General features: G+C 43.5%; 1 protein-coding gene across 2 annotated transcripts in view; it reads right to left on the bottom strand.

Annotated features, from left to right (window-relative positions):
* The window catches only part of LAMA5 (laminin subunit alpha 5), a 328,307-nt gene that overhangs the window by 82,114 nt on the left and 233,339 nt on the right, over nucleotides 1–12,854 (bottom strand). For both annotated transcript variants that reach the window (XM_039346487.1, XM_039346486.1), the window contains exons 27-28: nucleotides 7,126–7,286; nucleotides 1,936–2,044 (exon numbers count right to left, since the gene is read on the bottom strand). In XM_039346487.1, coding sequence (XP_039202421.1) covers nucleotides 1,936–2,044; nucleotides 7,126–7,286 — 270 coding nt within the window. The remainder of the gene's footprint in view (nucleotides 1–1,935; nucleotides 2,045–7,125; nucleotides 7,287–12,854) is intronic.

The raw sequence follows: 12,854 nt of genomic DNA, 5'->3' as shown, positions 1-12,854 counted from the left end.
CAGTTTTACTTTGCTTCAGTGACCTGCAGAGGTCATAACTGCGAGGGCTGGTTGCAAAGTTACCCTTTCATTACCGTCATAACTGTAAATGGTCATTGTCTGCCTCTCCTTTCAATTATTTTGTGGAAGTGCAATCTCTCAGTTCACAAGAACGGTGAACAAGAGAGTTCCCAGTCCTTGTGAGCAAGCCTACTCCTGTTGGTAACAATTATTGCCTAACATCCAGCCATAACGAACCTTGCATTGACACCTAATTACATCCAACAAAGGTCCCCATATAATCCAAATGTATTTCTTTTACATGATGACTAGCAATTCATTCCCAAAACAGTGTAATTGGCAGGGAGCTTTAATCTTTAATCGTTTAGCGACCAGAATTGGTCATTAAGTGAAGCAGTTGCTAGGTGAAACCTTGCCTGTGCTTACAATCTTACTTCAGCTTTACGTTGCTTTACAGACCTGCAAAGTCATAAACGTGAGGGCTGGTTAATTACTTTTTCATCACAATTATAACAGTGAACAGTCTTTGTGCTAGACCAGGGATAGGCAACCTTGGCTCTTTTATGACTCGTGGACTTCAACTCCCAGAATTCCTGATCCAGCATGGCTCAACTTGAAACCTCTCCCTTTTCCCTCAGCATGGCTGGCTCAGGAATTCTGGGAGTTGAAGTCCACAAGTCATAAAAGAGCCAAGGTTGCCTACCCCTGTGCTAGACAAAGTGAAGGACTACTTGTAATAAACCAACATTTAGATGAAATATTAGCTACTGAGCTATAGGAAGCACCACACTCTCTTATTCTGAGAGTCTTCAGGGATAAATATTGGATGTTCAACTGTTAATGGGATTTGAATTTACAGGAGAAGGGCTTGTAGACTACATCAGGGGTCCCCAACCCCCAGTCTGTGGACCAGTACCGAGCTGCAGCATGCCAGCAACCAGTCTGCACAAACAAGCAAAGCCCCATCCGCGGGATGCAAGCAGCACACAAAACCACACACTCTCTGAGACAATTCTTAAGTAAATCCCTGCACTTTTTAAGTTAGTATCCCAGTTGATAAGTGAACCTGCCTTCCCCACTGACTTTGTATTTCAGAAAGTCACAAAAGGGGACCACATGACCCCGGGACACTGCAACCGTCATAAATATGAGCCAGTTGCCAAATTTTGATCATGTGACCATGGGGGTGTAACGCAAGTGTGAAAAACAAGTCACTTTTTTTCAGTGCTGTTGTAACTTTGAACAGTTGTAAATGAACGGTTTTAAGTCAAGGACTGCCTGTATAGAAACTCATCCTGGTTAGGGCGACAATAGTAGGCAACACAGGAATTTTGGAATTTGATCTTTGGAATTTGACTTCTGCAAAATGTTTTATTTGCCTCCTATCTGCTTCTCAAGAGCAAAAATCTAAAACCTGTGCTAAAGAGAGTCGGAGGTTAGTGCCTGTTCCCCCCCCCCCTTTATACCATTTATTTTTCTTCTTCCTCTCCCTCCTCCTAGTTTTCTATTCCTTTTTAAATTTCTCTTTGTATTTTATATTTTCATAGGTCAATTTAAAAGGTTTTTTTTTTTAAGAGCAAAAATCTGTCTTGCCTCTTCTGGGCCTTGACTGGGTCCAAAAGAATTTTTTCAGTTCCGACTCTTCTCTGCTCACCCCTCCCATGCAGGTAATAGTTTAAACCAGGGGTAGGCAACCTTGGCTCTTTTATGATCATGGACTTCAACTCCCAGAATTCCTGAGCCAGCCTTGCTGAGAGGAAAGGGAGAGATTTCCAAGCTGAGCCGTGCTGGCTCAGGAATTCTGGGAGTTGAAGTCCACGAGTCATAAAAGAGCCAGGGTGGCCTACCCCTGGTTTAAACCATCCTAATTTTAAGATGCTCAAGCTTGTGTCCGATTGCTGCCTCTGCTGTGAAAGCTCTCCTTGTAAGACTTACCAGGAAGAAGCGGGCCTGATCTGCCATGAACTGAACTCTAGCCTCAGTGTCGAGGTCAAATGCTGCCAAGCGATTTTGAGAATCTACAACGATCCCACGACAAAGGAAACTGCAAGACAAAAAAAAAAAAAAAAAGTGATCAAATTCAAGGGTCACATTTTCCCAATATGTCTTTCCCCCAATTCTACATGGGACAAACATCATGCCAATTAAAACCAAGATCCACAAATTCTGGTTGGCAGTCAAATGCCACGGTCCCAAATCCTTAATCTCCACCCACACTGACACCAAACAGCACCAGTTTGATTGGAGCAAGACCAAAGTCATCGGCTACGCTACCACCCGCCATCAACAGACACATCGACCTACAACCAGCCAACGAACCCCTCAGAATCTAAATCAACCGCACAGCCAGCCAGAGACAGCACCAACCCACAACCAACCCATTCAAGCCCCCCCTCCCACCAGCAGTTCACCTCCCAAGGACCCTAACCCAGGGGTAGGCAACCTTGCCTCTTTTATGATTCATGGACTTCAACTCCCAGAATTCCTGAGCCAGCCATGCTGAGGGAAAAGGGAGAGATTTTCAAGCTGAGCCATGCTGGCTCAGGAATTCTGGGAGTTGAAGTCCACAAGTTACAAAAGAGCCAAGGTTGCCTACCCCTGACCTAACCTGATGTAGCCTCCCCATCACAAGACCCTCTCTGATGACTCCCACCTGGCCCATCACAAGACCCTCACTCGACACACACACACCTGAAGAACAGCCCTGACACTGACATCCCCCCTAAACTCTGCTGAAGATGTTACCTAGCCTGGTAACGAAACATTTGGAAATCAACCCACGAGCTTGGAGAACGGACCTTCACCCTTATATCTTCCCCCACCCCCCCATTTGTGGTTTAATATAGATCTCTTATGAGCTTTGAATGAGTTGAGCGATGGCAAGGAGATGCTTCTGAAGGATATCCTAGGGCCTCATTTCCTATTGTTAAGGTCACAATCTGTGTTCCGATTTGCAAAAAAACAGTCGTTCCAGACACTGTAATCCATCCATCATTAATATAAACACTGTCCAGTTGTTTAAATAGATCATCGGAGGTCAGGATGTGCGTGCTATTTTAATCTCACTCATGTCTTGTTCTGAGGATGTGGACTTTTGGCCTGATTGCTGACTCTCATATTTACAAGGCCGCGAATCTAAATAACACATAAGGTCCACTCAACTGCGGTAAAGGCTGATGCAGCCTATAGGTGGCCCTCTGCTTACAACAGTTCATTTAGTGACCGTTCAAAGTTGCAACTGCGCTGAAAAAAGTGATTTATGACCATTTTTCATCATTATGACCGTTGCAGCATCCCCTGGGTCACATGATTTATGTTTGGATGCTTGACAACTAGTTCATATTTATGACGGTCGCCGTGTCCCGGGGTCACGGGATCCCCTTTTGCAACCTTTTGACAAGCAAAGTCAATGGAGAAGCCAGGTTCACTTAACGACCAGGTTCCTAACTTTACATCTGCAGTAATGACTGTGGCAAGAAACGTCATAAGTGGGACAAAATTCACTTAACAACTATTTTGCTTAGCAACAGAATTTTTGGGCTCAATTGTCATTGTAAGTCCAGGAGTACCTGCACATCATTGTAAACAATTCTGCAATGATTCACTTAACAAATGCAACAAGTAAAGTCATAAAATGGGGCAAAACACACTTAACAAATTTCCCACTTAATGTGATGATCCAGGGCACAGCACAGAGGCAATGCAGTCAGCTGGCAATTCAAACTGCCCTTTAATTGCTCCAAATTTTCCCCAAATGCTCCCACGTTTCTGGCAAGCCTCCAAACAAAGAAAGACACACATACCTTCAGCCGCCCCTGGCTGCAAGTAGTTTCACATACAGTCTGATTAGGAGAGGAATTTACTCAAGGCCACGGAGATAACAAGGAATAACACATACATCATAAACCTAAAGAGTCTGTGTGAATACACGCTTGCCTGAGCAGTTTCAAAAGGGAAGCCAAAATACAGTCCAAGATCTTTGAACATCTAAGTAATGTTGTCAGCCAGTCCAATAGTCAGAGTTTCCAGGTTTCCAAGCAGAAGTCACAGGACAAGAGATCAGCAACAACACATACAAAACTCCAGGGAATCAGCATTTGTTCCTGACAAATGCCTCTCCCCCCAGCGTCTCCTTAAATCTCGGTTTCCAGGTGTGCCTTGTGGAGAGAGGTGGGATGCTCTCCTCCCGAGTAGTTGAGCCTGCCTGCATTGTTCCCTCTTTCTCTCCACTCTCCGTGCTCTAGGGTCAGGTGAGGGTGGCCTTAACTCTGCCTTTCCTGTTCCTCCTGTCCCACTCCTGAAGGGCCCTAGGCTGCCTCTGCCTGCTGGTCCCCACATTCCTCTGAAACCACAGACACCTCTCCCTCGACCTCCATAGGGTCCCGTTCCAGCTCATTTTCCTCCGCAGATTCAGGCTCCGATGGAGGCATGACACTTAGCAACATAAATTCTGAGGTCAATTGTGGTCATAAGTCGAGGACTACCTGTACTCAATTTTCAAGGCACGGACTGTTTATGCAGCTATAAAAGATTTCACCAAAAGAAGTCGGAAGTCGATGATTTTTCCTTTCTTTGCCCTGTTATCCTACACTTTTTCTTTTTCCCCTTTTCCTCCCCTATTTTCTTTGTAGTTCACTATTTTACGCAGGTGGTCCTTTAGGTACGACTCCAACTGAGCCCAAAATGTATGTTGCTAAATGGGACATTTCTTAAGTGAGTTTTCGCCCTGTTTTACGACCTTTCTTGCCACCGTTGTTAAGTGAATCGCTGCAGTTGGTAAGTTAGCAACATGGTTGTTAAGTGAATCTGGCTTCCCCATTGACTTTGCTCGTCAGAAGGTCACAAAAGGGGGTCACGTGATCCCGGGACTCTGCAACCATCATAAATATGAGTCAAAATGCTAAGCATCTGAATTATGACCACGGGACCATGGGGATGCTGCAATGGTCATAAGTATTAAAAAAACATGTCTGGTTTTTTAATACTTATGACCATTGCAGCATCCCCATGGATCCCTTTTTTATTGATGCTGTAATTTCGGACAGTCACTGAAACGAACTGTTTTAAGTTGAGGATACCTTTACTTTGATAACAGTTAATAAAATATTTGAAACCGAAAAGCTGTAAATGACAAGGCTAAAAATGCTACCTGAGGCCAGGTTAGACAATCAAAACAGACAAAGTCCAAACGGTTACAGGTAGTCCTTGACATATGGCCACATTTCAGCCCAAAATTTCCATTGCTAAGCTAAGCGAGGCAGTTGTTAACTGGGTTTTGTCCCGTTTTACGACCTTTTTATGATCAGCTGCTAAGTGAATCGTTGTGATTATTAAGTTAGTAATATGGTTGTTAAGTGAATCTTTCTTCCCCTTTGACTTCGCTTATCAGAAGGTCACAAAAGATGATCACACGATCCAGGGACACTGAAACTGTCATAAGTACATTCCAGTTGCCAGGTGGTTGAATTTTGATCACATGACCATGGGGATTCTGCAATAGTCGTAAATGTGAAAAACGGTCATAAGTCACTTTTTTCAGTGCCGTTGTAACTTTGAACGGTCACTCAACTGTTGTTAAGTTAAGGACTACTTGCATTCTCAATTTAGGAAGTTGTGGCACATGATTAGAATGCAGTACTGCAGGCTAACTCTGTCCATAGCCAGCAGTTCGATCCCGACCGGCTCTGGTATGACTCACCCTTCCATCCTTCCGAGGTCAGTAAAATGAGAGTCCAGATTATTGGGGGAAATATGCTGAATGTCATGGTTTCAACAGATGAAACTCTTCAAAGAATTTCGAGGCATTGTTTACCTTAAAAAATCTTTATTCAAGTTACATGGCATCCTCAACTACGAAGCTGAAATCTGAATTCCCCTCCCCTGAGCACATAGTATCAAAGCACAAGTCCCTCCTCTAATTTACAGTCATGAATCACATTCTCCAATTAGTTTGAATTGCAGGCTTTCCCTCCTGTTCTCTAACCTGGCCAATTCTTATCATCTCTTATTTCAAGTTCTGAATACACTAGTTCAATATTGTTATGTCTAACTCAGGGCTTTTCAACCTTCTCACCCATTGTACCACTTTTAGGATATGGCAACATCCAAGTACCACCAGTCGCCTAGCAAGGTGTCAAAAACTTAATGACCCCCCCAAAAAAGGAAAAAAGTGATAAAGTACTGGTAGTCCTCGACTTACAACAGTTCGTTTACTGACTGTTCGAAGTTACAATGGCATTGAAAAAAGTGCCCCCCAAGCCACAGCCGAGCAAGACACCTGCCTGCCCACCCATCTATCTGAGGTTTTCATTGTTGTGACCATTTCTGTTCAGGATTGGCAGCGGGGATGGGGTGGGGGTGTTTGGTTTTTATTCCCCCCGTCTGCTGGGTGGTTGCAGCAGGTTTTGGTCACTTCACATGACCCTGGGACACTGTGACTGTCATAAATATGAATCAGTTGCCAAGCATCTGAATGTAAATCACAAGACCCTGGAGATGCTGCAACATTCCAGTTGATCGGCGCTTCTTCTGGGCTCAGAAGAAGCGCCAGGATCAGTGATGCTTCCCCATTGATTGGTGCATCTTCAGGGCTCAGCAAAAGCACCAGGATCAGCGCCGAACTCCAGCTGGAGCCTGACGCTGATCCTGGCGCTTCCACTGAGCCCTGACAGCCCTGCAGCTCCAGCCATCTCTCGCTCAGGCTTGTGCGGTGCTGCCAATGGTTCAACTCATTCCCCTCCCCCGCTACCACTTTTCTAGGATGGTCGCGTACCACCTGCCAGGTGCCAATGTACCACAGGTGGTACCCATACTGAAAAGCCCTGGTCTAACTAACTCCCACCACATTCCGCCGCCTCCCACAGCATCATTTCATTCTAAAAGTAAAGCATAAGAAAGAAAAAGGCTACATCTTCAAATGTTGTCAAAGCAAGAACATCCAATGTTAGCAGCGTTGACACTGACTCTGCAAACTGCTTACAGAGGGCTATAAAGCACTATGAAACGGTAAATAAGTCTAAGTGCTATTGCTATTTGATTGAAAATCTGGAACCTAACAGTAAAAGGTAAGAGAAGAAAAGTTGATCAACTCTACAACTTCCCTTATCTCCTTATTTGGGAATATACCTGTAATTGCAGGTGTATATCATAAGAGCGCCCAGCCGAGGAACCATCTGTGGGCTGCTCACAGATACCTCAGTGGTCTGTGGAGTATCTTCATTGGCATACTCCATCAGAAGCATGTATCTCCCTGGCTGGGGGACAGGAATTACCAGTTGTACTTCGAGCTGTTGAAAAGAAAAAGCAGAATTAAGCAAAAGATTGGGTGTGCTTTCAAACAGATTCTTCTTAAAAACCTCATATAAGCCATTTCTTGGCATCAATTTTTACTTCGAGACAACCTTTTTTGAAAACTCCTTGTACTAGAAGTCATATAGAAGACCCAGAACTCATATATGTTTGTCTTCTACTGCAAATATAAGAAGCAGGATTCAAAGAACAGAAGGATGAGGGGTGACATGATAGCAGTGCTCCAATATGTCACGGACTGCCACAAAGAAAAGGGAGTCAAGCTATTCTCCAAAGTGCCTGAAGGAAGGACAAGAAGCAACAGATGGAAACTAACCAAGGAGAGAAGCAACCTAGAACTAAGGAGAAATTTCCTGACAGAGAGAAAAATTAGTCAGTAGAACAACCTGCCTTGAGAAGCGGTGAATGCTCCAACACTGGAAGTTTTTAAGAAGAGACTAAAAAGACATTTGTCTGAAATGGTAGAGGAAAATGCCATGTAGGCTTAGGGTTAGGTCACCAGGAACTCATAAAGCAAAATGCACATTGCGAACAAAATAGGAGGCCTTAGGTGAGGTTAGAAATTCATTGACTTTTCTAGCCTTCCCTATCTATGTTTCCTGTAAAATACATGGGAAAATCCCATTGGAGGAAAATTCCACTTAGGGTTAGGGTTAGGTCACCATGAACTCATAGAGAAAAATGGACATTGCCAAAAAATTCGGAGTGCTTGGGTATTGTTAGGAAGACACTGACTTTTCTAGCCTGCCCTATCTATGTTTCCTGGTAAAATAAATGGGAAAATCACATTGGAGGAACATTCCACTTAGGGTTATGGTTAGGTCCCCATGAACTCATAGAGAAAAATGGACATCGCCAACAAATTCACAGTGCTTGGGTATGCTTAGGAAGGCACTGACTTTTCAAGAATGCGGTATCTATGTTTAATGGTAAAATACATGAGAAAATCCCATTGGAGGAAAATTCCACTTAGGGTTAGGGTTAGGTCATAGAGAAAAGTGGACATCGTTAATGAACTCAGAGTGCTTGGGTATGGTTTGGAGGGTATTGACCTTTCTGGCCTGCCCTATCTATGTTTCCTGGGAAAATACATGGGAAAATCCCATTGGAGGAAAATTCCACTTAGGGTTCGGGTTAGGTCACCATGAACTCATAGAGAAAAATGGAAATCGCTAATGAACTCGAAGTGTTTGGGTATGGTTAGGAAGGCACAGACTTTTCTAGCCTGCCCTATCTATGTTTCCTGGTAAAATAAATGGGAAAATCCCATTGGAGGAACATTCCACCTAGGGTTAGGTCACCATGAACTCATAGAGAAAAATGGACACCGCCAATAAATTCACAGTGCTTGGGTATGGTTAGGAGGGTACTGATTTTTCTGGCTTGCCCTATCTATGTTTCCTGGGAAAATCCCATTGGAGGAAAATTCCACTTAGGGTTAGGGTTAGGTCACCATGAACTCATAGAGAAAAATGGACATCGCTAATGAACTCGAAGTGCTTGGGTATTGTTAGGAAGCCTCTGATTTTTACAGCCTGCCCTATCTATGTTTCCTGGTAAAATAAATGGGAAAATCCCATTAGAGGAAAATTCCACTTAGGGTTAGGGTTAGGTCATAGAGAAAAGTGGACATCGCTAATAAACTCAGAGAGCTTGGGTATGGTTTGGAGGGTATTGACCTTTCTGGCCTGCCCTATCTATGTTTCCTGGGAAAATACATGGTGACCTAACCCTATGTGGAATGTTCCTCCAATGGGATTTTCCCATTTATTTTACCAGGAAACATAGATAGGGCAGGCTAGAAAAGTCTGTGCCTTCATAATAATACCCAAGCACTTCAAGTTCATTAGCGATGTCCATTTTTCTCTATGAGTTCATGGTGACCTAACCCGAACCCTAAGTGGAATTTTCCTCCAATGGGATTTTCCCATGTATTTTCCCAGGAAACATAGATAGGGCAGGCCAGAAAAATCAGTACCCTCCTAACCATACCCACGCACCCTAACCCTAAGTGGAATTTTCCTCTAATGGGATTTTCCCATTTATTTTACCAGGAAACATAGATAGGGCAGGCTATAAAAGTCAGAGGCTTCCTAACAATACCCAAGCACTCCGTGTTCATTAGCGATGTCCATTTTTCTCTATGAGTTCATGGTGACCTAACCCTAACCCTAAGTGGAATTTTCCTCCAATGGAATTTTCCCATGTATTTTCCCAGGAAACATCGATAGGGCAGCCCAGAAAATTCAGTACCCTCCTAACTATACCCAAGCACTGTGAATTTGTTGGCGGTGTCCATTTTTCTCTATGAAAAATGGGTATAGTTAGGAGGGTACTGAATTTTCTGGGCTGCCCTATCGATGTTTCCTGGGAAAATACATGGAAAAATCCCATTGGAGGAAAATTCCACTTAGGGTTAGGGTTAGGTCACCATGAACTCATAGAGAAAAATGGACATCGCTAATGAACACGGAGTGCTTGGGTATTGTTAGGAAGCCTCTGACTTTTATAGCCTGCCCTATCTATGTTTCCTGGTAAAATAAATGGGAAAATCCCATTGGAGGAACATTCCACTTAGGGTTAGGGTTAGGTCATAGAGAACAGTGGACATCGCTAATGAACTCAGAGTGCTTGGGTATGGTTTCGAGGGTATTGACCTTTCTGGCCTGCCCTATCTATGTTTCCTGGGAAAATACATGGGAAAATCCCATTGGAGGAAAATTCCACTTAGGGTTAGGTCACCATGAACTCATAGAGAAAAATGGACATCGCTAATGAACCCGAAGTGCTTGGGTATTGTTAGGAAGGCACAGACTTTTCTAGCCTGCCCTATCCATGTTTCCTGGTAAAATAAATGGGAAAATCCCATTGGAGGAACATTCCACCTAGGGTTAGGTCACCATGAACTCATAGAGAAAAATGGACACCGCCAACAAATTCACAGTGCTTGGGTATGGTTAGGAGGGTACTGACTTTTCTAGCCTGCCCTATCTATGTTCCCTGGGAAAATGCATGGAAAAATTCCAATGGAGGAAAATTCCACTTAGGGTTAGGCTTAAGTCACCGTGAACTCATAGAGAAAAATGGACATCGCCAACAAATTCACAGTGCTTGGGTATTGTTGGGAAGGCACTGACTTTTCTAGAATGCTCTATCTATGTTTCCTGGTAAAATAAATGGGAAAATCCCATTGGAGGGAAATTCCACTTAGGGTTAGGGTTAGGTCACCATGAACTCATAGAGAAAAATGGAGATCGCCAATGAATTCCGAATGCTTGGGTATGGTTAGGAAGGCACTGACTTTTCTAGCCTGCCCTATCTATGTTTCCTGGGAAAATACATGGAAAATCCCATTGGAGGAAAATTCCACTTAGGGTTAGGGTTAGGTCACCATGAACTCATAGAGAAAAATGGACGTCGCTAATGAACTCGGCGTGCTTGGGAATGGTTAGGAGGATAGTGACTTTTTTTAGCCTGCCCTATCTATGTTTCCTGGTAAAACACATGGGAAAATCCCATTGGAGGAAAATTCCAATTAGGGTTAGGGATAGGTCACCATGAACTCATAGAGAAAAATGGATGTCGCTAATGAAATCGGAATGCTTGGGTATGGTTAAGAGGGTACTGACTTTTCTAGCCTGCCCTATCTATGTTTCCTAGGAAAATACATGGGAAAATCCCATTGGAGGAAAGTTCCACATAGGGTTAGGTCACCATGAACTCATAGAGAAAAATGGACACCGCCAACAAATTCACCGTGCTTGGGTATAGTTAGGAGGGTACTGAATTTTCTGGGCTGCCCTATCGATGTTTCCTGGGAAAATACATGGGAAAATCCCATTGGAGGAAAATTCCACTTAGGGTTAGGGTTAGGTCACCATGAACTCATAGAGAAAAATGGACATCGCTAATGAACACGGAGTGCTTGGGTATTGTTAGGAAGCCTCTGACTTTTATAGCCTGCCCTATCTATGTTTCCTGGTAAAATAAATGGGAAAATCCCATTAGAGGAAAATTCCACTTAGGGTTAGGGTTAGGTCATAGAGAAAAGTGGACATCGCTAATGAACTCAGAGTGCTTGGGTATGGTTTGAAGGGTATTGACCTTTCTGGCCTGCCCTATCTATGTTTCCTGGGAAAATACATGGGAAAATCCCATTGGAGGAAAATTGCACTTAGGGTTAGGGTTAGGTCACCATGAACTCATAGAGAAAAATGGACATCGCTAATGAACTCAGAATGCTTGGGAATGGTTAGGAGGGTACTGACTTTTCTAGACTGCTTTATCTATGTTTCCTCGTAAAATACATGGGAAAATCCCATTGGAGGAAAATTCAACTTAGGGTTAGGTCACTATGAACTCATAGAGAAAAATGGACATCGCTAATGAACTCTGAGTGCTTGGGTATAGTTAGGAGGGTACTGATTTTTCTGGCCTGCCCTATCTATGTTTCCTGGGAAAATACATGGGAAAATCCCATTGGAGGAACATTCCACCTAGGGTTAGGTCACCATGAACTCATAGAGAAAAATGGACACCGCCAACAAATTCACAGTGCTTGGGTATAGTTAGGAGGGTACTGAATTTTCTGGGCTGCCCTATCGATGTTTCCTGGGAAAATACATGGAAAAATCCCATTGGAGGAAAATTCCACTTAGGGTTAGGGTTAGGTCACCATGAACTCATAGAGAAAAATGGAGATCGCTAATGAACACGGAGTGCTTGGGTATTGTTAGGAAGCCTCTGACTTTTATAGCCTGCCCTATCTATGTTTCCTGGTAAAATAAATGGGAAAATCCCATTGGAGGAACATTCCACTTAGGGTTAGGGTTAGGTCATAGAGAACAGTGGACATCGCTAATGAACTCAGAGTGCTTGGGTATGGTTTCGAGGGTATTGACCTTTCTGGCCTGCCCTATCTATGTTTCCTGGGAAAATACATGGGAAAATCCCATTGGAGGAAAATTCCACTTAGGGTTAGGTCACCATGAACTCATAGAGAAAAATGGACATCGCTAATGAACCCGAAGTGCTTGGGTATTGTTAGGAAGGCACAGACTTTTCTAGCCTGCCCTATCCATGTTTCCTGGTAAAATAAATGGGAAAATCCCATTGGAGGAACATTCCACCTAGGGTTAGGTCACCATGAACTCATAGAGAAAAATGGACACCGCCAACAAATTCACAGTGCTTGGGTATGGTTAGGAGGGTACTGACTTTTCTAGCCTGCCCTATCTATGTTCCCTGGGAAAATGCATGGAAAAATTCCAATGGAGGAAAATTCCACTTAGGGTTAGGCTTAAGTCACCGTGAACTCATAGAGAAAAATGGACATCGCCAACAAATTCACAGTGCTTGGGTATTGTTGGGAAGGCACTGACTTTTCTAGAATGCTCTATCTATGTTTCCTGGTAAAATAAATGGGAAAATCCCATTGGAGGGAAATTCAATTTAGGGTTAGGGTTAGGTCACCATGAACTCATAGAGAAAAATGGAGATCGCCAATGAATTCCGAATGCTTGGGTATGGTTAGGAAGGCACTGACT

The sequence above is a fragment of the Crotalus tigris genome, unplaced genomic scaffold (assembly GCF_016545835.1).
Source record: "Crotalus tigris isolate CLP2741 ecotype Arizona unplaced genomic scaffold, ASM1654583v1 scf7180000017999.2816498, whole genome shotgun sequence".
NCBI classification, from domain to species: Eukaryota; Metazoa; Chordata; class Lepidosauria; order Squamata; family Viperidae; genus Crotalus; species Crotalus tigris.
The sequence above is the reverse complement of the archived record's forward strand: the minus strand, read 5'-3'. Positions and strand labels throughout refer to the sequence as shown.